This window comes from Hesperophylax consimilis, chromosome 9 (assembly GCF_061612785.1).
Source record: "Hesperophylax consimilis isolate HC1 chromosome 9, BYU_Hcon_1.0, whole genome shotgun sequence".
In the NCBI taxonomy this organism is placed as follows: domain Eukaryota; kingdom Metazoa; phylum Arthropoda; class Insecta; order Trichoptera; family Limnephilidae; genus Hesperophylax; species Hesperophylax consimilis.
Window position 1 is genome coordinate 14,377,508 of NC_142844.1, and position 24,707 is coordinate 14,402,214.

General features: G+C 33.3%; 1 protein-coding gene across 1 annotated transcript in view; it reads right to left on the minus strand.

Annotated features, from left to right (window-relative positions):
* The window catches only part of LOC149420951 (uncharacterized), a 485,282-nt gene that overhangs the window by 34,067 nt on the left and 426,508 nt on the right, over nucleotides 1–24,707 (minus strand). Inside the window, exon 3 of the mRNA XM_089635311.1 lies at nucleotides 7,842–8,568. Coding sequence (XP_089491437.1) covers nucleotides 7,842–8,568 — 727 coding nt within the window. The remainder of the gene's footprint in view (nucleotides 1–7,841; nucleotides 8,569–24,707) is intronic.

Sequence of the window (24,707 nt, forward strand, 5' to 3'; positions counted from 1 at the left end):
AGATATATTCTGAATGACTAATATTTTATCAGAAAAGCATGTTATCACTTTTTTAACAGGATCATTTTTCTCCGTGTAGAACGCCATAGTGGTAGATACTCTCAGTACCAACCTTTTTTTTATTGCTTTTCAAGCTACAATCCCGAAACTGCAATAAAGCAGTTTGTCAACAGGATGTTAATGATCAATTACATACATACACACATAATATTATTACTATAACTATACAATTAACACACATAAATTAATATAAACTGTCTCTATTTAGTAACCATTGTTTCAGCATATATCTCAATCTATTTGTAGAATCGCATTTTTTTATATTAATGGGTAACATGTTAAGCATTTTTGGCACGTTAAATTCTAGGGTTCGCCGTCCGTATTTATTATTATATTTTGGAACAAGCAATCCTTCATTCGTTGTAAACCTTGTATTATATTCATGTTCCACTTTCCTTTTATAATCAGACTCAGATATATGTTGAATCAATATTTTGTACCATAATAAGGCCTGCACCGGTAATATTGTTAAATTCCGATACAACAATGATATGTTTCGTCTCTGTGAAAAAATATGTTTTTGAGCTAATAACTTAACCATAGAATTTTGTACTGATTGCAGGTGGTTTAAATTAGTTTTACAAGAGTGACCCCAAGTAGTTAAACCATACCGTAAAGTTGATTTTGCGAGTGATAGGTAAATAATTTTTTAAATATTCACCGGAACGAAACATTTCAGTTTGTATATCCTACCCACTATCGCTCTCAGCCGCTTGCAAGTTTTGTTTATTTGTGTATCCCATTTGAAATGACAATCAACAGTCACCCCCAAATAAACGTATTCATTTACCAGTTCAATACTTTCACACATACAGGGCTGTAAAATGTTTTGATGAATACATATAAAGTTATGTGAAATTATTTTAGGCATGATCTGAAATGAAGCATGTGGAGACCGTATGTGCATCAATTTAGTTTTCTTGGTATTAATGATTAGACCTGCGTCATGTGACCATTTTATCAGGGACGTAAAGTCATATTGCATATATTTAATCGCAATGGATAATTAATTGTTCATCAGATATGACAAGAGCAGTGTCGTCAGCATATACAAAGTGTCTTACATATTTAAATAATTTTTTCATTATTGATATAAATATAATATAAAGGGTTGGACCCAAAATCGACCCCTGCGGGACTCCAGCACAGATTTTTTCCTCCCACTCATTTTTTCTAATATTTTTACACAGATATGTCTATTAAATAAATAATTTTTAAACAAATTAAGTAGGTTACCTCTAATTCCAATTGCTTCTAAGATTTTTAATAATTTCTGTGGGTCAATTGTATCAAACGCTTTGGAGTTATCTATAAATACAACTAAAACATGTCTTTTATGGTTTAATTCATTATTCATATAATTTTAAAAATCTTGTAATAAATTCTCTGTGCTTTTTTTTCATTTGAAAGCCATATTGTTTTTGGTCTATAATGCCAAATTTTTCTAAGTATTTATTTAATTTTAAGGAAATATATTTTTCAAATTTTTTTTCAAGTGCAGGCAAGATACTGATAGGTCGATAGTTTCCTATTTCTGAGTGCTTTCCTCCTTTGTATATAGGTCAAATAATAGCACATTTAAGATCATTTGGCAATTCAGCTTCTATAGTAAGTCTATTGACTAAGTGCGTTATAATGGGTCCTAAAATATCTATATGTCTTTTTATATCGTACATTCTTATGTTATCCATTCCCAAGGATTTTGAATTTTTCATTTTCTTAACAATATTTTTTATCTCAGTGAGAGTTGCCTTTGGTAAATACATACTGTGAGGTAATTCTATTTGATTAACATTGGATGCCTTAAAATCACATCTGTGCAACATTTGGCTAATACTATCTGAGAAATAATTTACATATTGGTTTGTTACACTTTCCACCGTCTGTTCCTTTAACACATATCGTGAGATGACTTCATCACAATTACTTTTAGTTTTTCTTCCCAACATTTTATTTATTTCATCCCATGTTTGCTTAGTATTATTGAAACTACGTTTGAATTTATCTTTAAAATAACAATTTTTTCTTTTAGTAAATTAATTTGTTGACATTATTTCGCATGTACCTGTATTTATTTTCATAAGTTTTATTACAAGGAGAATTTTTCCATCTTCGAAACAATAAATCCCTTTTTTTATTAACTCTAAAATATCTGTAGTTATTCATTTTTTGATCGCATGTAGTCTTTTGGTTGGTTTTTCAAAAAATGACACAGTGCTTTTTTCATATAAATTAATGTAATTATTTTTAATTTGATGATACAAAAAGGTACTTTCTTGTTCACTAAGTAAATAATTCCCATGTATTTCTCGGATGTGACTATCAATATGTTTTTGAGACAAAATTGTTATCTTTTTCATGTTTTTAATGGTTCTTTTTGCACATCATATTTAATATTAACGGCTGTCATATAGTGATCTGCTATGGAAATCTCGCATACACACGCTGATAGCGAGTCCACTTGTTTAAGCCCGTTACTGTACCTAACGTATATAATATATGATCTATGCATGATTGTGTTATGCGCCCGCTAACAATTGCTTCCCGCGTCACACCGTCTATGCATTTGATCAAATAATTGCTTGCAAGAATATTTTCATATGAGTTTACTACAGGATCATGAAAATTCATCAAGTTTATATTAGTGTCCCCAAAGAACAAAACATTGTCTCGAAGGCCTATGAAATCCGTCTGAATAGATTCAATTTCCCTAATAAAAGATAGTTTGTTAAGATTCGGTGGTCTATATATCGCTAATATACTCAAACTTTGTTTATTTGGAAGAGTAATTACACCAAAAACATTTTCAAATTAATTTGATTCTAGTGGTGATTGTTTAAATACCATACTGTTTCTTATATATAGCGATATGCTCCCACCTGATTTATTATTACGACAATAGTTGTAATTTGAATAGCCCGGAATCTCATACATATTAATTTGGTCAGCTTGTATATTTGTTTCGCTAATCATTAAAATATCTGGTCTGTCTAGTATGAGGTCGAAGTATCAGCTAATAATGCCATAAATATCGTTAAACTATGGTTTGACGAAAACTTATTGACACTAAATGTCGAAAAAACCCATTTTATACCTTATAGCCTATCAGGGAATATCTCAAATGTAAATCTAAACATAAAAATTCACGAAAGAAATTGCCTCCTTAGAATCGCACCCTGTAACTCAAACTGTATACACATTAGTAGTAAAGAAGAAATAAAATATCTTGGAATAATTATTGATAATAACATCAAATGGAAAAGTCAAATAAACTCCACAGTAGACAGAATGAGAAAACTGATCTATATATTTTTTAGACTAAGAAATATTGTATCTTTAAAAATACTGAAAGATATTTATTATGCACTTGCGCACTCTGTTCTACAATATGGAATCGTGGCTTGGGGGGGTGCATATAAATCATCCCTACTCCCATTGGAAACTATTCAAAAAATATTAATAAAAATCATCTTAAAAAAGCCATATTACTACCCAACTATAAATGTTTGTCAAGATTTCCCGGTTCCCCCACTTACAAAAATTTATGACAAAATTGCACTTCTACAAATAAATAAAGATTTCTTTAGTAAAAATAATTTACCACAATTGAATATTAGCAAAAGAATAATATCTGTTGGAGGACTAACCGTGCCACTAGCACGAACCACAACAGCACAGCATCACTATATATTCAAGGGTGTAAAATTATTTAATAAATTACCCCTTGATATACGATCGGAAGAAAACTACGAAAAATATAAAAAAAAATTAAATTAAAATACTCTTGTACCACCTCATAACTTTACTTATTGTTTAAAAATATGTTTTTGCCTTTTCAAATCTTTGAATCATTTATTAACTAACCTATATTTTTATTACTTTTATGGTTATTTTTTGTTAAATGACTAATATTTTTTGTTTAATTTAAACAAATGTAAAAATATTTTGTTGTCCTCTCCTAAACACAAGCAGCTGCTTTATTAGGAGAGTGATTGAAATATTGGTGTTTATATTGTTATAAAATTGTAACCTTGTTTATATGTTACAATAAAAATTTAAAAAAAAATCTATACGCTCCCAACAATTTCTTAAATAAACATGCAAAACATCCCAATTCTTACATAATGATCTGATATTTACATGAATACAAATTAATTCCCCTACATCACTTTTTTAATATTTATCCACTGTTGTAGATCGTTAGTTCTTAAAAAATCTACTTCATTATCTTCTTCTAGATCAATATTTTATAAAATAATTAGTTCAAATTCTGTGCTATTAATATGATAATTTATTACAACCTCTCTGGTTACTATACCTAAGTATTTATTTGAGTAATGATTGAAAGGTAGGTTTATATATGTAATTTTTATATTTATTTCAATTTGAATGCAGTTTGTAAGAAATATTGGGTAATCTAAAATATTAACAATAATGAATTTCGTCAGAATGAGTACTGCAACACCTTTATTATTATTTTTGTTTATTGTCGTCTGAATATATTTAAAATAAGAGTGCCGCCGCTGATAAGCAATCGGCAGTGACTCATGATTTGTAAATGTCTTGTTTAACACTAATTAAAATAGTTAATTTATTCTGCATTGTAATCGATTTTTTGTTTGGCAACTTTTATCATATAATTTCTAAACTTACATGCTATACTATTTGGTAGGTGATCCGTAGGGAAATTTTTTTGTTTCTTTTGATTAGAATCCCAGCAGTTGGCACATTTGGGGGGGCAGTCCAGAGATTTGCATTCCCGGTATTGGTGGTCTCCGGCACAGTGCATACATCTTGGATCCTTTATTTTATCTAGGCATTTATGTGCAGTATGGCCAAATCTTAGACAAGGGTAGCATTGTGTTAAAGGGTAGCAGTCTTCAACATATATCCTCAAGAATCCTAAGTTGACACGTTTTTTCCTTATAAGGTAATCTCTCATGTTTCCATTTGTTTCGACAATTATATTGTGGGATTTATTTCTTTTGTTGTCGGTGATAGCTTTCACCTGAAATATATCAGGATTTTGATCTGTCATTATTTTAATGTCATCATTTTGGAGTCTTAAGTATGTTAAAAATTCTTCTTTTGTGTAAATTGTTTGTATTTTTTTGAATATTACACACGGTTTTTTTCTTTGTATTTCTTCTGCCGTAATGTCTTTTTTTGATATTTTGTTAATTTCATTTTTCAGTTTGGTTGCATCTTCTTTTTTAGGGCAAGTTATAATTAATCTGTAGTTAGTTATTTTTTCCATGCTGTTTACTCCGATGCCCAGAGCAGATATTTTAATTTTATTTCGTATTGTTTCCTTAAGTTGGTCTTGATTTTGGTTCGTATTTAATGATGTTATTATAATTGGAAAGTTTTTTTCTTCAATCTCTTCTTGGTGATAGTTGGTTTTTACTGCTGACGCGTACGTTACTCTTTCATTTTTAGTTTTTAGCATTTCCTTCAGCATTGTATTTTTTTCTTTCAGTTTTGCTAGGTCTATCGCCATATGCGAAATTTTTTCCATAATAGAGCTCATTTTTTTCGAGATTTCTATTTTTGTTTATTTTGTGATTCTTGATTCGTCGAATAATGCGGTCATTTCAGCAATTTCTTTCTTAGCTTTGGATATGTAGTCATGCGGATCAACTTCTTCCTCCATCGCAACGTTTTATTTATCCTGTTTTGTATTCGGGTCTCAACGTGTTAGTGCGACTAACGTACAGTTACACGCGTCCGTTGCCTGCCAGGTTGCAGACTGTACTGAAAAAGACAACCATTCAGAATCTAAACGTTGCTTGAAAGGGCTGTAGCCGTGTATGGTGACCAGATTTGAAAAGGCAGGTAGATAGACAGACTTCTTCATCTCCCCCCCCCCCACCCTGCCCCACTCACTTATTATTGTTTTGGAATTGGGAAGATTGCTAATTATCTGAAATTCCAAGCATTTTTAAAAGGTCCAATTCTGGTTAGAATATCATCTTCGAAAATTTGTAATGTTGTATAATAAAAAAATAATGCTTTCAGTTTTCAGACTTCGAATTCTTTAAATAATAGAAGTTCTGATAAATGTATGTATTTGGTTTATGTAGAATTGTTAATTTTTGTGAAGTTATTCATATAATGAAGTTTTCATATAACGACTAACAACAAATTGAGACAAATATATGAAAGCAAGTTCAAAAAAGGAATACATGATTTGAACACAAATAACAATATTTTTCAAACAGGTATAAATTGACTTGAATTTAAAGAGAATCTGGGAAATGTATGGTCTTTTCGAAGGCAAGATTTAATATAAAGTATTGTTTATCGCAAAATAGAATTGCCAAGAACATCAATCACTGCCATAGAAGTTAAAAACGTATATTTTTGCAAGGCTGTCTCTTAACCAAACCGATTGAAAATAAATCAATCACTCCGTTCGTATGACGTTTTATACGGTTTTGAGTTTAGATAAATTATGTTAAATAAAAATGCCCGTCCAAAATTATCGGTAAGTGGATAACTGGATACATACAAGGATACAAATATCTGTATATTTGTATATAATATTCACACGTGTCATAATTGTGTGACGTAAGAGGGCTTTTCAAATAGAAAGAATACATAATATACGGACCCTTGAATAAAAAAACAAGATTGATTGATTCTGCTATACGTGTCAAGAAAGCTGTTGGTTTTCTTTACATCTTGAGAATTTACTCATAAGATTTTACAAGACCTTTCACCACGTGAGATTCGCACAAGATTACTTCTGGGTAAAAAAAGGTATTACAAATTAACGATTTTTACAGAATTAAAAACACGGTTTTTAAAGATTCGTTGATTGAGCTAGTCAATTCATTAGGACACTAGTTAGTTGTTGACATATTGTCATTGTAAAGTTTTAGTTACCTACTAATTAACTATCAGGGTATTTCCTCGCAGTAGTAGCAGAGATCTTGGAAGGCCATCTTGGAACTAATTCTAACTATTTGTCTCTTATTTCAATTTTTTTATTTTATTGTGGGCCGCCTTGACTTCTTCCAGTCACTCGCGTGTGAAATATACCTTCAGTACCTACGCTTACGTCGGCCATACATTTTCTTAATATTTCCACAATAACTTTCATCCTTCCTATTTACTTTCATCCTTCCACTCCACTTTCAACCTTCCACTCCACTTTCAACCTTCCACTCTACTTTCAACCTTCCACTTAAATTTCATCCTTCCTATTTACTTTAATTCTTCCACTCTACTTTTATCCTTCCTCTTTACTTTCATCATTCCACTTTACTTTCATCCTTCTTCTTTATTTTCAACAATCCACTCTACTTTCATCATTCCTCTTTACTTTCATCCTTCCACTCTACTTTCAACCTTCCACTTTACTTTCATCCTTCCACTCTACATTTATCTTTCCTCTTTAATTTCATTATTCTAGTCGGCTTTCATCATTTCACTCTACTTTCATCATTCCACTCTACTTTCATCCTTCCTCTTTACTTTCATCCTTCTACTATACATTTATCTATCGTCTTTAATGTCATCATTCCATTCTAATTTCATCCATCCTATTTTTCCATTATTTCACTCTATTGGACTATTAAATTAGCGCTAACTTCATCCGGCGTTGACTTTTAATGTCTTTATTAGCTTTCTCATATCTCGCTAAAAATAAACTAATACATTTACTCCAAGGATTAAAATTTCACAACAATAATTACATAGCATTTTCGTAACCTTTCTTTCAGAGACTCGAATTTCACATTTAATAAGAAGTAAATATTTAAATCAAGGGTACTCACCGTCGCTGCCGGTATGTGCAACTGCCTGCTCGGATGTGCCGCCCTCACGATGAACTCCGGCCCCACGCAACCTTCCCCCGCCTTGCCCGCCAGCGGCGCCGCCCCCGCCCTGTACAGCCGGGAGGCCGCCCTCTGCACTGGCTGTCTGCGAACCTTCAGTTTGGACGCAGCCGCCCTCCGCACATTCTGCTCCTTCCTCAGAGGGTTACCGTCAAACCGCATCCTTTCATTAGCTTCTAGCCATCTCGCAGAAGGATCCCCAACATTTTGAATTGAATTTGATTCCACTCTTCGCTGTAATTGTTCCCCTCTATTGATTTCTTCTAATCTAGCTCTTACAGCATGTTCTCTAGAATATCTGACATCAAAATGTTCGGATTCATTTTGCGTGCTTGAGATAAGATCTATTGAAGAGAACGCGCTTGTTAGGCCTCCTTTTCTAGGAGCGACATTGCTAGTTGAAGGTCTGTGTAGGTCGAAAACACTCGCAGTGAGATGTTGCCTCAGTGGTGCGGATCTTTGCGGGGCCAGCGTGCGGTGGAGACGCGTGGAAGGGTTTTGGTGGACCTGTAGGGCGGGGGTCTCGGTGTTGGTGCTAGCCTCGCGTGTTGGGCGGCGCTGTGGTGGGGCTATTGGGGGCGGAGGCGGGCGGGGGGGTGCACAGGGTAGCACCAAGCCCTCGGCTGCCGAACCCGCGGAGCAAGAACTGCGACCGGAGTCAGCATCGCTGCAAACAAAAGAACGTGTTGAACCAACAAACCAATAACCACATTTAGTTATGATCTATGGTCTAGCCAGAGTGCTCTGTTGTAACCATTCTTTCTGATACATGCATCTTGAGAGAAAAAGGGTGTTTAAAATTTCATTTACCCGATGACTAAGGGACTACGATATCCTAAAATTGGGGAATGTTGGAAAAAAAGAGGAAATGAATGGAGGAAAATTCCAAATAATCAAAATATGGATATAAAACATAACTAAAGGCCTTGCAAAAGCTTGAATTTCTTTAAAACTAATAGATTTTTTGGCCGCCTCCGAAACTAAACCGAAAATATACAATATTTTAAAACATCTTACAATAGATTAATTCACGGAATAATTAATACTTTTAAGATTTACTCATTACAGAACAAGGTTTTAGTTAAAAGAAAATAACACTTCGTTAAAAACACATAATAAAAGTTTAGCCCTTTGCAAAACAGAAATGTACAATAACATCACGAACAAAACAGCCAAGGTTTGAAAAGAGCGTCTTAAAATAAATTCGAAAAGAAAAATAACAGCATTACAAAGGCAAATGTATTTATTAAGATAACAAAGCACGTGCTCATTTACAGTAAATAAAATATACGTTTAAAAGGAAAGCATTAACGTGAAAAGCTAATGCCAAATCACAAAGTACGTTTTGGTTAATTGATCGAAAAGATTCAAAGAAAGAAATTCCAATAAATTATTATTGTTTAACCCTCGTCAAAATGCTAAGACATTTGAGGTTTTATCGTCGTTAGCTCTTATTATTTCGTTTGAAATATTACTGTGATAAAGCGAAATACCAAAGTAATTTTACTACAGGAGAAACCATTTATTTATTAGAGTTTTCCAAACCGCTGATCTGTTAACTTATAGAAAAGAAAATAAAAAAATATTATATTATTAAAATCAAACAAAATGTTCACCAAGGGTGATGTGAACGGTGTTTTTGTGCAATCATTTTTTTTTGTTTTCAGAATTGTTATATCAGGATTATGTGATATGTTTAAGATAAAGTGTCAAATAGTAGTTTTTGTAATTCTTCCATTATTGAAACCATCAATTCGTGGTTGAATTCCGTTGTAAAATTGTGGAGAAACTTCACAGTGCCCATCCAATAGGCTATCAATCACCTTAAGTAGAAACGGATATTTCAAGAAACAAAACCAAAATAAATAAAAAATGTGTAGTTTCATTCGTCAAATAAACTAATTCATTTACGTAGACACATATAACAAATGCATTCATTCATCAATCTGTAAATAATATTTTCCGGTTGGGTGCAGTAATATTCACGAATATTTTGACATATTTGGTTTATATTTTCGTAGCCAAAGCAGAAAACTTCGTCAAAATTTTGACATCGATTCTTTTTGACTTTGAGTCGATAAAAATACACCCATAAAAAGGGTTAAATTTAAAAATACTAATGAATGGTACTATAATATTACACAACCTTTAGCAAAAAAGAGATAATGCACAGAAAGCGGCCAAATTGGAACCATCAGACGAAAAATAGAATAAATGTTTAAAACTTCGTAATATTTATTCTAAAAAAATTAAACAACTTGAGTGCGATCAGTATAGGCAAAAAATTGAAACAGAATGAGCCAAGAAAATTTTGAATAAGGCAAAATGAAATCATAAAGGGTTAAAAAAATACGTTGTAAAATCTAATGATTTCCCAGATGGAAAGAATAAGAAATGGAAAATATAGCGACCAAATTTAACGAGCATTTTACTTCGAACACAGATCTTATAATTGAAAGTATTCCACAATATCCTGAGAATCAACTAGATAAGCCTAAATGCACCGATGAAGAGTTTAAGTTTAAAAATATAGATTTATCATAATCAATAAGGGTGATAAGTAATATGAAATCGAAGGAATCTCCAGATGGTATAACAATGAATATAATCGACTCTATAAATATTACTGGCGAATCGATGGTCCAAATTATAAATGGATCTTCGAATAGTGGAGGATTTTCCAAAACTTGGCAGACATCTGTAATAACTCCTGTTCCGAAAATTGTTAACCAAAAAAAAAATTACGACTTTAGACTGATAAATTGTTTACACAAATATGAACAAATACTTGAATACACTGTAAAGACGCAATTAACTGAATATATTAAGGCCAATCAGATATTAATTCGACAACAAGTATATGGTTTTATAAATAAATCTTCTTGCGAAACCCCTATTAACTATGTTATATATAAATGAAAAAAATTTAGAGACAAAAACAGTAAAATTATGATGACAACTAAACAAGGTATGATGGTACGTATACATTTGCGAACCGAAACGTGAGCTGAGCCATGAATTACAGGAAAGGAACGAAGCAACGGAAAGCGGCGCTTCGCATCATTTGCGGTTGATTCGTTCCTTTCCCAAAATTTGAGGTACGTAGCATAACTTTTTTTAATTTTTTTTTTTTAAAAGAAAGACAAACATTCCCGGGTTACGAATAACCTGACAATATTTGAAAATCTCCTACTACCACCACAGTAAGCTGAAAATGTTGCTTGTGTTGTGATGGAGGACTTAGCCAGCCGAGAAATTGAACACACTACGCCTGGGTGGGACCCAAACGCGATGTCAACTCGGCCACCGACCGGTCAAAAATAATAATATATAACAAGTTAACAATGATCTACAAGCTTAAAAATAACATGGTCTCTAATTATCTGCAAACTAATATTATGTACAATGAAAATGTTCACAATTATGTTACTATAAATTGCCGAAATTTTAGGCTTACCGACAAAACAGCGTGTTTTATAAAAGACGAAAAATTTATAAAAACCTACCAATATACTTGACACTTTTCTTAAGGTATGGGCCATATACGTGAAAAAAAAATTTTTTGTGAACAAACATAATTTACTTACTTTTATACCAATTTAACTGTATTTTTATTTTGTATATTATCTATTTCCCCTACATATGTATGAAAAAAAACTTTAATACTTCTAAATAAAGATTTAACAACAAACAAATAATTTTTTTTTTTTGAAAATACCAATGATGAAAAAAAATATAAAAAGAGGCCTGAATCGCAGAAATCGGAAAAAAATGGTCATTGTACTTTTCAGCTATCTCTAACATGTTTCCGGTGATCCTATTGCACTTTTCATTAGGCAAATTATATTATCTGTAACAAATTATTATAAGCATCAATTACTCGCCTGAAATATCCATACAAATTGAAAATATCTCCTGAGTAAAAATAAATGCCGCCGACGGGAATTGAACCCGCACTTTCTGATATCCGGTCAGGTGATCTGGACCATTGGGCTACGTCGGCTTATTCCCAACCCGCCAAATAATTCAATATGTACAAGTAGGTATTTCAATCGACAATTACTGCTTATTATATTTTTTCACCTGTAATCAACCAAATTTATTTTTGTAGGAAAGGCTTTGTTATTGCTGAATTTCCCACTAGGTGGCGATATGATAGATTTGTTGGTGAAATATTTTGACTTGTCAAACACTATTATTTTTTTAATGGTAAACTAATGTTTATAATATAAGGTTTTTATACATAGCACAAAGGATAACAAATTATTTTTACTCGGATGATATTTTCAATTTGTATGGAAATTTCAGGCGAGTAATTAATGCTCATAATAATTTGTTATCATTTATGATATGCATAAAAACCGTGTCTTATAAACATTGTTTATCATTATGATATGATAAATAATATATTACCTTATTCACAATTTACGTAGGCATATAATAAACAATAGTTATATCTGCACTATAATTTAGTCACAAACTGAATTGTTGTCACAAAATATTATATGTTTGAAATATTAAAAATAGTCCAGTACGTGCCGTATCTCTTAATGCATTCTTCAAGATTTCAATTACGTAGAAGAAAAGTGCAACGAGGATCGATGGTTATTAATGATTTCATCTCTGTCGAGGGAAGAAATGAATGTAGCTTTAGCAGGCGACATATTAAAAAGTCAATCGTGAAGGAACGATTTATCAGGAAACTTTTGATGGGTGGTTTATTTAATGGTGTCATGTGGCCATCGCATTTTAGGCGGATAGAAAAATAGTTCTTTCACTAGTTGTTGATAGCAATCTTATTCACCACCTAAACTACAATAGTTTTACCATTTATCTAGTTAGTGACTTTACTTCTCTGCCACAAGATGTATGTTTTTTTATGTGAATACCGCACAAGAGCCCCAACTGATTTTGAATATCTGGAGCAGTGGGATCATGGTATCCCCCAATTGGGAATATGTTGTAAGACTGACGGGAGTGAGGCGCAATCCCCCGGTGATCTTTCACCGGGGGATTGTGAGAGTACCTACCATTAATAATAGTTAATTTAAATAGCGCCCTTTTGTGTATCATAACTCCAAGGGAACTGTCACACCATTGTCGCAATCGAATCGAATTCTACTGTTAAAATCGTTTTTCTTATTCACTATGGAACCAAACCACATGAAGTATTTATCGTGATTGTTTTTTATGTTTTCATGATTATTTCAAAACTCAATACCTGAGGATAGAAAAAAGTTGCGAGCTGCCAAAAGTGGTTCAACACAAATAATTTGAGCAAATTAGAGGGATTTTGCTTCTTCCGAAAACATCCTGCTTTATATTTACGAAGAAGCACGGAAGTTTCGTTTTATTTTCCCGTGAAACTTTTACGAAGAACTTTGTTGAAAAGTTCTCCATTTTTTAATTACGTGCTTATCATTAACGGAAAGTTAAAAGAGTACTAGTATTATTATAACGTAAATAATGGGAGGTTATATCATAGTGGAATTCAATGTAATAAAAACGGATATAATACCATTTTATAAAGGCATAACTTATCGAAAAATGTTTCAATAGATCTCAATCTAAAGTAAGCATCCAATATGTATTTGGAAAGAGTCAAGGCTATCGTATTGACGAGGCAAAGCTTTATTTCTTTATTACGGGGACATAATAAATAAAATAAAATCGATCAAATGTATCCGAGGCGCCGTGCACAGTGAGAAGTCTATACTGTATACCGTACATCAGTAAACGTTGGGGAGCTTTCGCTACAAAGAAATAATAGTCACGAGCTTTCAACGAGGAATTCCCCCAGGCCCCAATCACAAGTGGAGACGGAGAGGGACCTCACGGAAGTCACTCATCCGAGAGAACTTAGGGGACCAATTCACTACCTCCCCCCTTCCCCCTTCCTGCTTCCTTGTAGAACGTGAGCCTTTATGGTGCTCTGATTCTATTAGACATAAAAACTAGAACATTTCCATTGTTTGCGTGATTGTGATTAATTTAACTACGTTCTCTAGGCCTATACTAGGTGACCTGTTGTAATAAATAAAAACATCAGCGAAAATCGAGACACTGCTGATTTTTACCATGTCACAAGTTTGTGAGTGACTTCAAATTCAAAAGTTATTTACTACGCGTCCACGAATATGACGCACAGAGAGTGCAGTTAAACGTATTTTGATATTATTGCAGCCACCCTAGACTGTAATATTAAATTAAATACTAAACAAAACACACGGACAGTTAAAAAAAACGTTATTCGTGTTTCATTAAGTGATTAATTTAAAACGATCAAATTTGGGTGTTTTTTGGTAGGTTTACTTTTACTTCCATTAAATGTGGTTCTTGAACACATCTTTTTTTTCGCTTGGGTATTAGCTTTTATGTAAATCCAGCTCATGTGCGAAAATCGAAAGTAGGAAGACATGTATGTTTATTCCAACAACATTTTTGACAAGACTAGAAATTGTACCTATACCATCGTCAAAAGATAGCATTTCACGGACAGGAGCGTGAAGATTTTCTGTAAAATATGTTTAGTAGAAAAAATGGAAATGCGATTGCAGCAGGGACTATGCACTGCGCACTTATACTGTAGGTATCTAATATGACACCAGCCTACAACTATCGCACATCTTATCACTTTTCCTTTTACGCGCCTGGAAGAATAAGAATAAAAAAGGGTAAAGGGTACATTGACATTTATATATTTTCGGAAGTAATTGGAAGGAAATATTTGTTCCGTCCAACCTTTTTAAACATGGCGTGGGTCGGCCGATTTATAAGGGTATCCGATCTAAATATCGAGTAAATATTTATCCAACATATTATATTTTCTTAAGGAATTCCGTCTTTCCGCTGACGGGCATAATAACATCGACATGAAAGGAATATTAAATAAATTGTTGGATCGGAGAAATGATAATTAGTTATTTCATGCTAGCATATGAAATTTATCCTTTATCCGGGTTTAATAGATGCATGTTATCTAATAGCGAATACCCAACGGATCGCTTATTCGAAGAATTTAAAGTAACTTCTATTAAAGATATGTACGTTGAAAATTCAATCATTCAAATCATGAAAGAAAAACACAAGTACCAATTTTTACTGAAAACCGAACTCGACTGAAATATATTTTTCCATGCACAAAATTAAATGTATAATACTGGTCGGTGGCTTACTTGACATCGCGTTTGGGTCACACTAAGGCGTGGTGTGTTTAATTCCTCAGCTGGCCAGGTCCTCCATCACAACACAAGCAACATTTTATGCTTATTGTGGTGGTAGTAGGAGATTTTAAAATATTGTTTGGTTATTCGTAACCCGGGAATGATTGTATTTCTTTAAAAAAAAACTTCATTTGTCCAAAATTATTATACTTACCGAAGAAGAGCTTTCTTCAATCGATTACCGGAAGAAAATAGAAGCATTAATGACAAAATCCAAACATTGAACTCCGTGAAAAAATAGTTTAAGGACACATTTATCAAAAAAAACTCTTTCTACAAAAAGTATTCTTAAAAATAACCCATATCACCTATTTTATGTATATTAAGTATAGTACATTACTTACCCACTTTAAATACTTACACTTATTTCACATATACTGTAACTATTTTTAACTATCTCACTGCAGTGCAAGTACGTCATATTATACTGTACCTATTATATTATTAGTGTTGTACCTATTATATTATTAATTATTTATAAATAACTAAAATGATGTTCTGTGCTCTCCTCTTCTAAAAACAAGCCAACGCTATGGAAGAGTAATATTCAAATCGCTTAACATGTAGAAACCCGATGTAAATACGATTTTATACGTAATTAATTTATTTCTTTAATAAAAAATAAAATTAACTACTCATTGGTGGTTTTTTAATGTGTTTAAGTCCACGCAAGAGACCTAACTGCCCAGAACCAGTGGGTAGGTAACTATGACGGTGACCGCATAACTCATCAAAATGACAGTTCAACACGCCGTCAAAAAGTGATATAAAGTCATGAAAAGTGATGAAGCAAAAATTAAATTAAACAGGTTACTTTGGTAGGGTTTATTTGTTAGTTTTCGTCGCTTTCAATGACTTTATATCAATTTTTTAAGGTGTGTTGAGTTATCATGGAACCAATGACACACCCAATATTTTGGAAATATTGCAAGTTGCAATGCGAACCGTAAGGGGGGTGAGGAAGTAAAAAGTTCGAAGGAAGGCTGGGAGCACTTTGGTATTCGTATCTATTCAGATCTGGACACTTAGCATAAACAGAGCCAATTTCAGCAACTTTTTAGTAAATAAATGTGGTCTGAAACCAGACGGTAAAGAAAGCATTTTTGTATTTTAATGAGCGTACATCATCAACGTTCACTGTAATCACTAAATGCAAATACCAAATGTTTTTCAATATTAAATTTCTATATAATATATGTACCTTGAATTTTTGAGGCTTCGTTCTCGCTATAGACGTGATTTCATTGTTATAACTAGGATGCAATGTATGTACAACCGATCATCCATAGTGATGAATTCTACTATGGAAATAAAATATTACTACTATGGAAACATTACTACTACCTACTATTATCTACTATAGAAATAAATAAAAATATATTTTAAAACAAGGGGAAATATTGTTCCAATGCCGCATGAACGACATAAAATTGTTAATAGTTGCTACCTTGTTAATAAAAGAAGGCTGTACCTACATTTTGTATGAGAATCTAAGGTTGACATTGCGAAAAGCAAGTCCAAAATAGAATATTGTGAATCTTGGGAAGAAAAGGAATGAAATGAAATACCGCATGTCATCCCGGATTCCGGATTCCTCTGTGGCTGAATTACAAAACGAGGCTGCAGATATTTTCCACAATAGATTCGGATATGAGAGAGGAAATCTGCCTTACAGCTTACTGATAAAACCTCCAGAATGCAGTATTTGGTTAGGATGTTCGCCGTACGTTTAATACACATTTTCGTGAAAAGGTTCCCGGTGCATTTCAAAGCTCTTAACATAATATTATTCAAGCGGAAGGAGCAGTATGGGAAAGCTCGGAATTCGGGAAATTATAAAGCTTTCGTGTGAGTAATGTTGTACTTTAACGACTGCTAATGAGCACACGTAGGTGCTGGAGCGAGTTTGACGTTAGTTGTGACTTATGAGTCATACATTATGACTCCATTAATGGACACTTGTAATATAAAAAAAAATGTCACTGAAAGATAAGAATTACCACAAATTAAAAATATTCTGCCGCTACTTTCTCTTTTCCGAAATGTCATACAAGTGAGACTACAATTAATAAATATATATTTTAAAAGCTACCACTCATTCAATAAAAATGTTATTACATATTTAAGGCAATTATTTTTAATATTTTGTCGTAATTTGTGGCCTCAAATAGAGATATCACCGTCACGAATAATTGCTATGAAATACTTAATTTTATATACATAAACATTATTTAACTTGTTCTATCTTGCCCCGTCATCACATAAATACATTTTAACTCATTGCCTTTTGGATAGGTTGGCAAAAACAACAACAGAAAAGAGGTCGGAAGTTCCCAATTCCAGTTGCGTCACTTTGCGTCATGAACACACGGTTCGACTCACTTTTAGGTCACTTTTTAAATATGATTTCAGGTCCATTGGAACGATAGGGTGATGTCGCAAATCTCAGTTTATAGTGTACCATTATCAGTAATCAATATTTTTGATAAAATCAGTGGTTTAGCCGCAAGCCTGCAGTTTTGGCGTTAATGGAAATGGCGGATGGGAAAGCCTCATGGATAGTCTAGCTAATCGCTATTAGCGATGATCATCAAAACCATCTGGATAATTTTCTACTATAACCGTGAATTGATCGACTTCCCCCTCTATATGGGGTTACATTATCTGAATCTGGAACAGAAATTTAGAAGCTACCGAAGTCTTATTACACATTGGAAACGCATAGTATATGAAGCTATTTGCAACCTTAGGATTCATTTACGGCAACAGTATCCGCGTCCGTACATCGCCAGTCAGAGCCTCGCCGTGGAGAGTGGCTTCTGGCAATTCATTGCATCGTCGGCTTGCCTGACGGGTCTACTCAGTGTGGAAGCCATCCGGCCTCGCACTTTGCTATCCAGAAACTACGAATCTCCTTGCATAACTAGTTCAGAACAATATTTTTAGATATTACTCTGGTAAACTGTACTATCGTAATTAATAGTGGTGCTTCCCCATGAGGGAGTAGAATATACTTATAACTTTCTGATATGATAACCTCTGTGTTCTTTTTGGTCTTAAATCATCCCTCCAAGGAATATCATGAAACTGGTGCACAAACCCTTACGATGGAACTCTTGCTTTACTATATTACTGAAGGTCCGGTTACTACCAGGATTGGCGGCGCCTTGTAGTTTAAATTTTAATTAATTAAGTCTTCAGCCCAGTACAGCTGTTTGTGGCCTACAAGACGTGTTCGACTCATGTCACGACAAACATACACGCTGTCTATCATTCTACACTAACTCCACTTAACATACCCACATTTCATAATAATTAATGGTAAACTGGAGTTTACCATTAATTATTATTTATTATTTAGCTTGATTTGGAATCAAGCTAAATATTAATAGAAAAAAGATTTATTCACCAATATAATTTTTAGTCAGGTATTTATTTATTTTATTTGTATATATCATATAATCATTTTACATAGTTAAATCATAATACTACCGGTAATAATAAAAATAAATCAATACGATGCTTTGCATGGTTATTTTATGATGTGGAGAGTAAGGTAGGTTTGAGAAGGTGTGGAATGGAATCAATGGAAAATTGCGTTTTTTGTGAACACCTCACTAGGAGAACCTGTACTGAGATGTTTCTTGGTTGTGTTTAGGCGATACAAGTATTTATGTGCGTTTGGTAGTTTTATTTAATTATTTTTAATTTTCTTCGTAAAAATGTAAATTAAGCGTAAAATTATGAGAGAAGAGATTTAAAAAAAAGTTAAAAATTATTAGGTTAAAACGACTACCATAATACGGGCATGAGCCTGGTTGAGAAAATCAAAAAAATTGTAATTTTTTCAAATTTTAAAAATAAAAAAATATTAAGGATAACAATTAGTTAAATAGACGAATTCAATATTTTAAAAATTACTTTGGGGCTATAATTTTAATAAACGAATCTTCAGGAACATGGAAATTTACTAAATCATGGAAAACTGGATTCAGAAACAATAATTCAGGCGAAACAGTGTTGTATTTAGTTTGATGACTGAAAAAAGAATATTTATAAAAAAAACTATTCTCGCGGTGGAGTTATAATAATGGTTTAAAAGCTATTTAATCAATAAACAGTAAGCAATAAAGATAACTAACAATGTATCAAATCCAATTGAAATACTCAACCAATGAAATATTGGGACCGAAGTAATAATACACTCTGCATAAATGACATAATAAAAATACAACAAAACATTGCTAAAGAAGACTGCCTGCCAAAGATGCCCTGATTTTATTGCGGAATGTAAATATGAGAAAGCAATCGGTAAGTTACAGTATTTTCCCTCTTATCTTACCAAGAAGTGCTTTAAAAGCGTTAAATTCGTGTTAAATTTGTTTCACTATGGATGCCATTCTCATTGACTCAGGAAATTTAAAAATGGACTCACCCAATTGTTTTATTTGTATTTGTGATACAAAATTTGCCAAACTGACTAGGAGGATATCAAATGGACTCGCCCAAGTGTGCTTGAATTTGAGATACCTACCTACAATATTTACACAATGGAGGAATATTGGAAAGATGATTTAAAAAACACACTGAAAATATAAAATGAATATTTTGGCATATTACATAAAAAAATAACGACCAAAATGGCACATCCCCCAAAAATTGACGCAAGCCTAGCTTTATTATGGTGGTACATCTTATGTAACATTTTATTTTGTAAATAAATGTTTTAGAAAAAAAATGACAACGCTCCAATCAACCGGTAAATTTACCAAAAAATGATTATATTGTGTTATGTTTATTAAATTAAAGACAGATGGTAGAACCAACAGACAAGCTGCCTTATGGCAGCTTTCGTGACTATTTTTGCTATTTTTACAATTCTAGAAATATCACGTTTAATTATAAAACTAATAAATAAAGATAAAAAATATATAAATTTGAATACTGTGTAAAAATGGCGCAAAACTAAATGAGGACAAAATTAAAAGCAAAAAAATACAGGATGTAAAGGTTTATTTAATGAATAAATCATAAATAACGTAGAAGAAACTTAATATCTACTTTACAGTCACAAAGCTGAACTTCTAAAAAAATGTACGTAATACAATAAATAAAAGAAACTGAAAAACAATATCATTTTGTGTGTCAAAAACGTGTCATATAATAAATATACAGTACAATTATATAACCACACTTTAATTGTGTTCAAGTATTCTCTTCTCTGCAATGTAGAGAAAATGAAAAATGTAAATACTGCGAAATAAAGCAACGTGAATAATATTCAAGCGCAACATAGAGATAGGATAAGATACACGTTAAAAGAACGAAATTTCATGGCGGTGAAGCAAACTGTATATTTTAATGTAGAGGCCTTTTTTTAATGTACAAGCAACAAACATAAAATTATCATAGGGATGGTGTCTAAGAAACTCAAAAGAAAATTTAAATTACATACTTGCGCAAGATATAAAGTGTAATCACGAGATACCCGGACACGGGATAAGAAATGCAAAACAAATTGCCATTTAATTGATATATATTTGCCAATAATGAAAAATCAAGCCCACAGAAATCGCTTAGTTCAAATAGTAATGTCTGTTATGTAATTATGTTTTAAAAATTATAAGCACATACGATGTAAGCTCAAGACCATTATTAATAAATAAACTCTGTCTTATTAGATCACATACTGTCAGCTAACTCAAGATTGTTATAAATATATGAACTTAGTGTTAGTATAATAAAAAATAAGGATACAAAAAACGGGAATGTAATAAATTTCAGTGAACAGATCTATTTTAATAAAATAAGTAAACACACAATTTGGGTGGAGGGTTTGGATATCGCCGCTCCGGGAACCAATTATTGGATAACCAACACCTCTGCCACAGGTAACCCCAATGGTCCGCTACGTTTCATGATTTAGCCGCGGAGCCCGAGTTCATCGGGTGTGGTGTATTCAGTATGCGCTGCGCTGCGTGGCGTACCAGATCGGGAAAGGCTGGTTTGGGGCAACTCTTTGACCTCTCCAACTGGCCTCTCGACCCATCGTCTTGCGCCGCAGCGGGAGGGATATATTTATACGTCACTCCTGGATACACTGATCCCTAGATTCCTACCTACTCAATATACCTTTTTTTCCTTCTCAGAACTTCCTCTCCTTAAAAAAACCCTCCACAGAACATCCCCAAATATGACAGGCCCTGAGGGAAAGTTTTTTCCTCGGAACCTCGAGTGTGGAGTTAATGTAAAAAAAGTAAAAAAATATATTCTTGAGGTGTGTTAATTCACAGTGCGCAGTTCTAATCGTAGCATCCGTTGAGCTGTATGCGGAACTTTATTCCATGGCAAAACTACCACTAGCTTGTAATTATGTTTGTGTTTGTAAAAAGCACGCTAAAAGGAATTGAAATTCCTTAGCACAAGCCATCCGAATAATCAGTTTCTGTAAAGGGAGCTTTTAATCTGTTAGGAAGAATTTGAAATTTCTGGGGAAGAAAACCACAATAATGCATGTAATATTATGGTAGGAAATTATAAGGTCGTTGGTTATTCTAATAACATGTATCAGACACTAAACTAAAGAATTTACCGTTAGTTCAAAACTAAGTAAAGCGCTATATTTTGCGTGTTCTTGGGGTTTCTTATGGTGGTTTTTGCCATTCACTCGCCGTTCTACTTGCAAATGGTGCGTGCCAAGGGGTTTGTAGTAAACGATTAAACATAAATTATCCTCTGAAAAACATGATGCAAACCCAAAAATTATTTGTATAGCAAAACAATAGTTATTGACATATATAATATATTTTGAAAGATTTCTTACTAATCTAGAAAAAGTTAACTACCACGGAGTTTTTAAGAATTATTATTATAAATTATCGCTACCTAAAGAATGCCCTGAATCCGTGCTCATTTTCCTGGTAGAGGTTGTCGCATTGTGGTGCTTCTTAAGAGACATAATCGGAGAAAATTGGGAGATATTTTTGGAAATAAAATTTGATTGCATAAATAGTTGGACCGAAATGACTATAAAATAACAAAAACGAATTTACATGTAAAGGTGTCTATTTAAAATAATTTTTATTTATTTAATTTATTAGAAACAAAACAGTTTTGTTTAAACCAGGACACCTGGTACTAGATATAAGTATTATTGCATGAAAAAACCCCTCATGCTTGCCTACTTTCTACAAAATATTTTATGAATTTCAAAGTGAAAATTTTTGTATTCTATAGTTCCCTTTACAGAAAGCGGGTTATATGTGGAAATATACATAAAATAATTGAGATTGCTTAGTTTCAATTTACTCAAAAATATATCGTAGGTATCACGAGCTTTCTGAGAATTGAGTGTAGAATTTAAAACAATGATTACAAAATACCACTAAAGCTTACGATGCCATCACATTTAGCGGAAATGGAACACACTTAACGGGAAAAACCCGATCTCCGCTGAAAGTTCGAATACTTAAGAAATGATCTCCGAGTAAGCTCATAAATATCAACGCTGAGCGATCAAGCCTCAAGTTGGTGCAAATGAATAATTTGCAAGGCAGACGAATGTGAGATTTTCAATTCTGAATGGTGGTCTTACACCAGGGCTATACTGAGAGTATCTTCCACTCTGGAACGTGCCACTACCCGTGAGGTGTAGGTAGGAACCTGGAAGGGGTATCATTGTGTCGGTAGGGTCGTGCCGTTTTCAGTCGTTATTTTTTTTATTTTTTTTTATTATAGTGAATACCTCACAAGAGTCCCAACTGCTCCCGTCTGGAGCCAGTGAGACTATGGCATCCCCAATTGGGGGATTTTGTGAGGCTGAAGGTAAGTGGGGAAGGGAAAGAGGAAGGTGGGGAAGTACCTGGCTATTCAGATCTAGTCACAAAACACGGCTAAAGCCATTTGGAGCAACGTTTCAATTCTGAATGGTGGTCTTACACCAGGGCGATACTGGTAGTATCTTCCACTCTGGAACGTGCCGCAAATATACTATATATTATTTTAATTAATTAATTGTGAAATAACACAAATCAATCAAATAAAATTTATTTGCGCACGCCGGGTTCGAACCCGCGACCTTCGGAATGGCAGTCCAATGCGTTACCACTGGACTATGCCGGCCGTTATAATGCTTTGGTCCGGACCTTTTTTAATGGCCCTTCACAACAAAAGTGTCAGTTTTCCCGCACCCTGTATTGTTTTCAATGAATGATAAAAATCGACAGAATGTATTGTTTTGGCCCTTCGAGATTCGCCTATGCATGTTTGCTTTTTAAGTTTTATGATTTTATTTAAAAAAAAACATTTTAGAAAATATAAATAGATTAGCGACATCACCGACTGTAAATTTAACCATGCCAAGCTTTGTGTACCCTACTTCATGCGGCTCGCGAACCAATTTAAAATGAATAAATTGGCCCTCCGACTAAAAATCATCGCTGGGGCTAAACCATCTCTGAACAGTGATCCCGCATCCAACGAAATCAAATTAATCACATCAATACGATACTTATACAGCGAACCTTTAGGTACTGATTGTCATGATGTTTCTTAAGTTTTGTTGTTGTTTTTGCTTAGGTCCGGTTAATAAAAAGTTTAAATAAATGTACGTCTATAAGAAACTATCTTTCTTAAATGTTATTAACAAGACAATGCGGGAGAAAAAAGCACTAAAATCTTCTGGTGCAGAGACACAGTACAATATTTACTGAAAGAAAAGATTTGAAAATTCTACTAGTAGCAAAAAAAGTGTGGTGGCCGAATGCTTGAATACATTTTTAGTAAACTCAATACAAATTTAAAAATGGAGGAAAATGAGAAACCCTGCGAATTCATGTTTATATTGTATGTTTATGTTTACCTACCTACACTTTTTTTATTCACCGATGCTCGGGCCAGTTATAATTGTTGCATATAATTTTTGGTTCTGTTGTTTCCCGCCCGCGTTCCGCGCTTTTACCTACATCAGTTCAGTTGTGTTAAAATTATCGCGCCGCCCGCAAGGTTCAACCGACCTACCGCTTCCGCATAACCTATCTTGAGGTATTAAAACCACCGCGCCGCGCTGTAAACAGCAAAGTTATACCGCAAAAGAACGCCGTGACAAAGTGCATAAAAATAGCAATCTCTAACGCATTGACCATTTCGCAAACCAAATATCACCATTTCCCTTTCCTGACCTCTGTTCCAATACTAACAATTACCCTACCGGTGATTACCGCAGAGCAAAGTGGAAGGTGCCGACAGCTTGGAGATATTGGTAAGTCAAATCAAACAAATTCACAAAATATCGCAAATTACAGTCCATTTACGCCACAACAACCGATATGTACTTATAATTAAGTAAAAGGCACCATTTCTTGTAATTAAGTTATATGTACTTATTATTATAATAAAATTAAAAAAACTAGAAATAGAAAATAACATATCGTTGTTAAATCTCTAAATAGTATTAAACAATGTCACTATCCGGGTCTGTCTGTTTGTGCGCTTAGTTGTTCTAAACTAAGCAACGGAGCTTGATAAGGTTTTAACTATCATTTAGAGAATTTCTTCCGCAAGGTTTATATATATAATACATGTA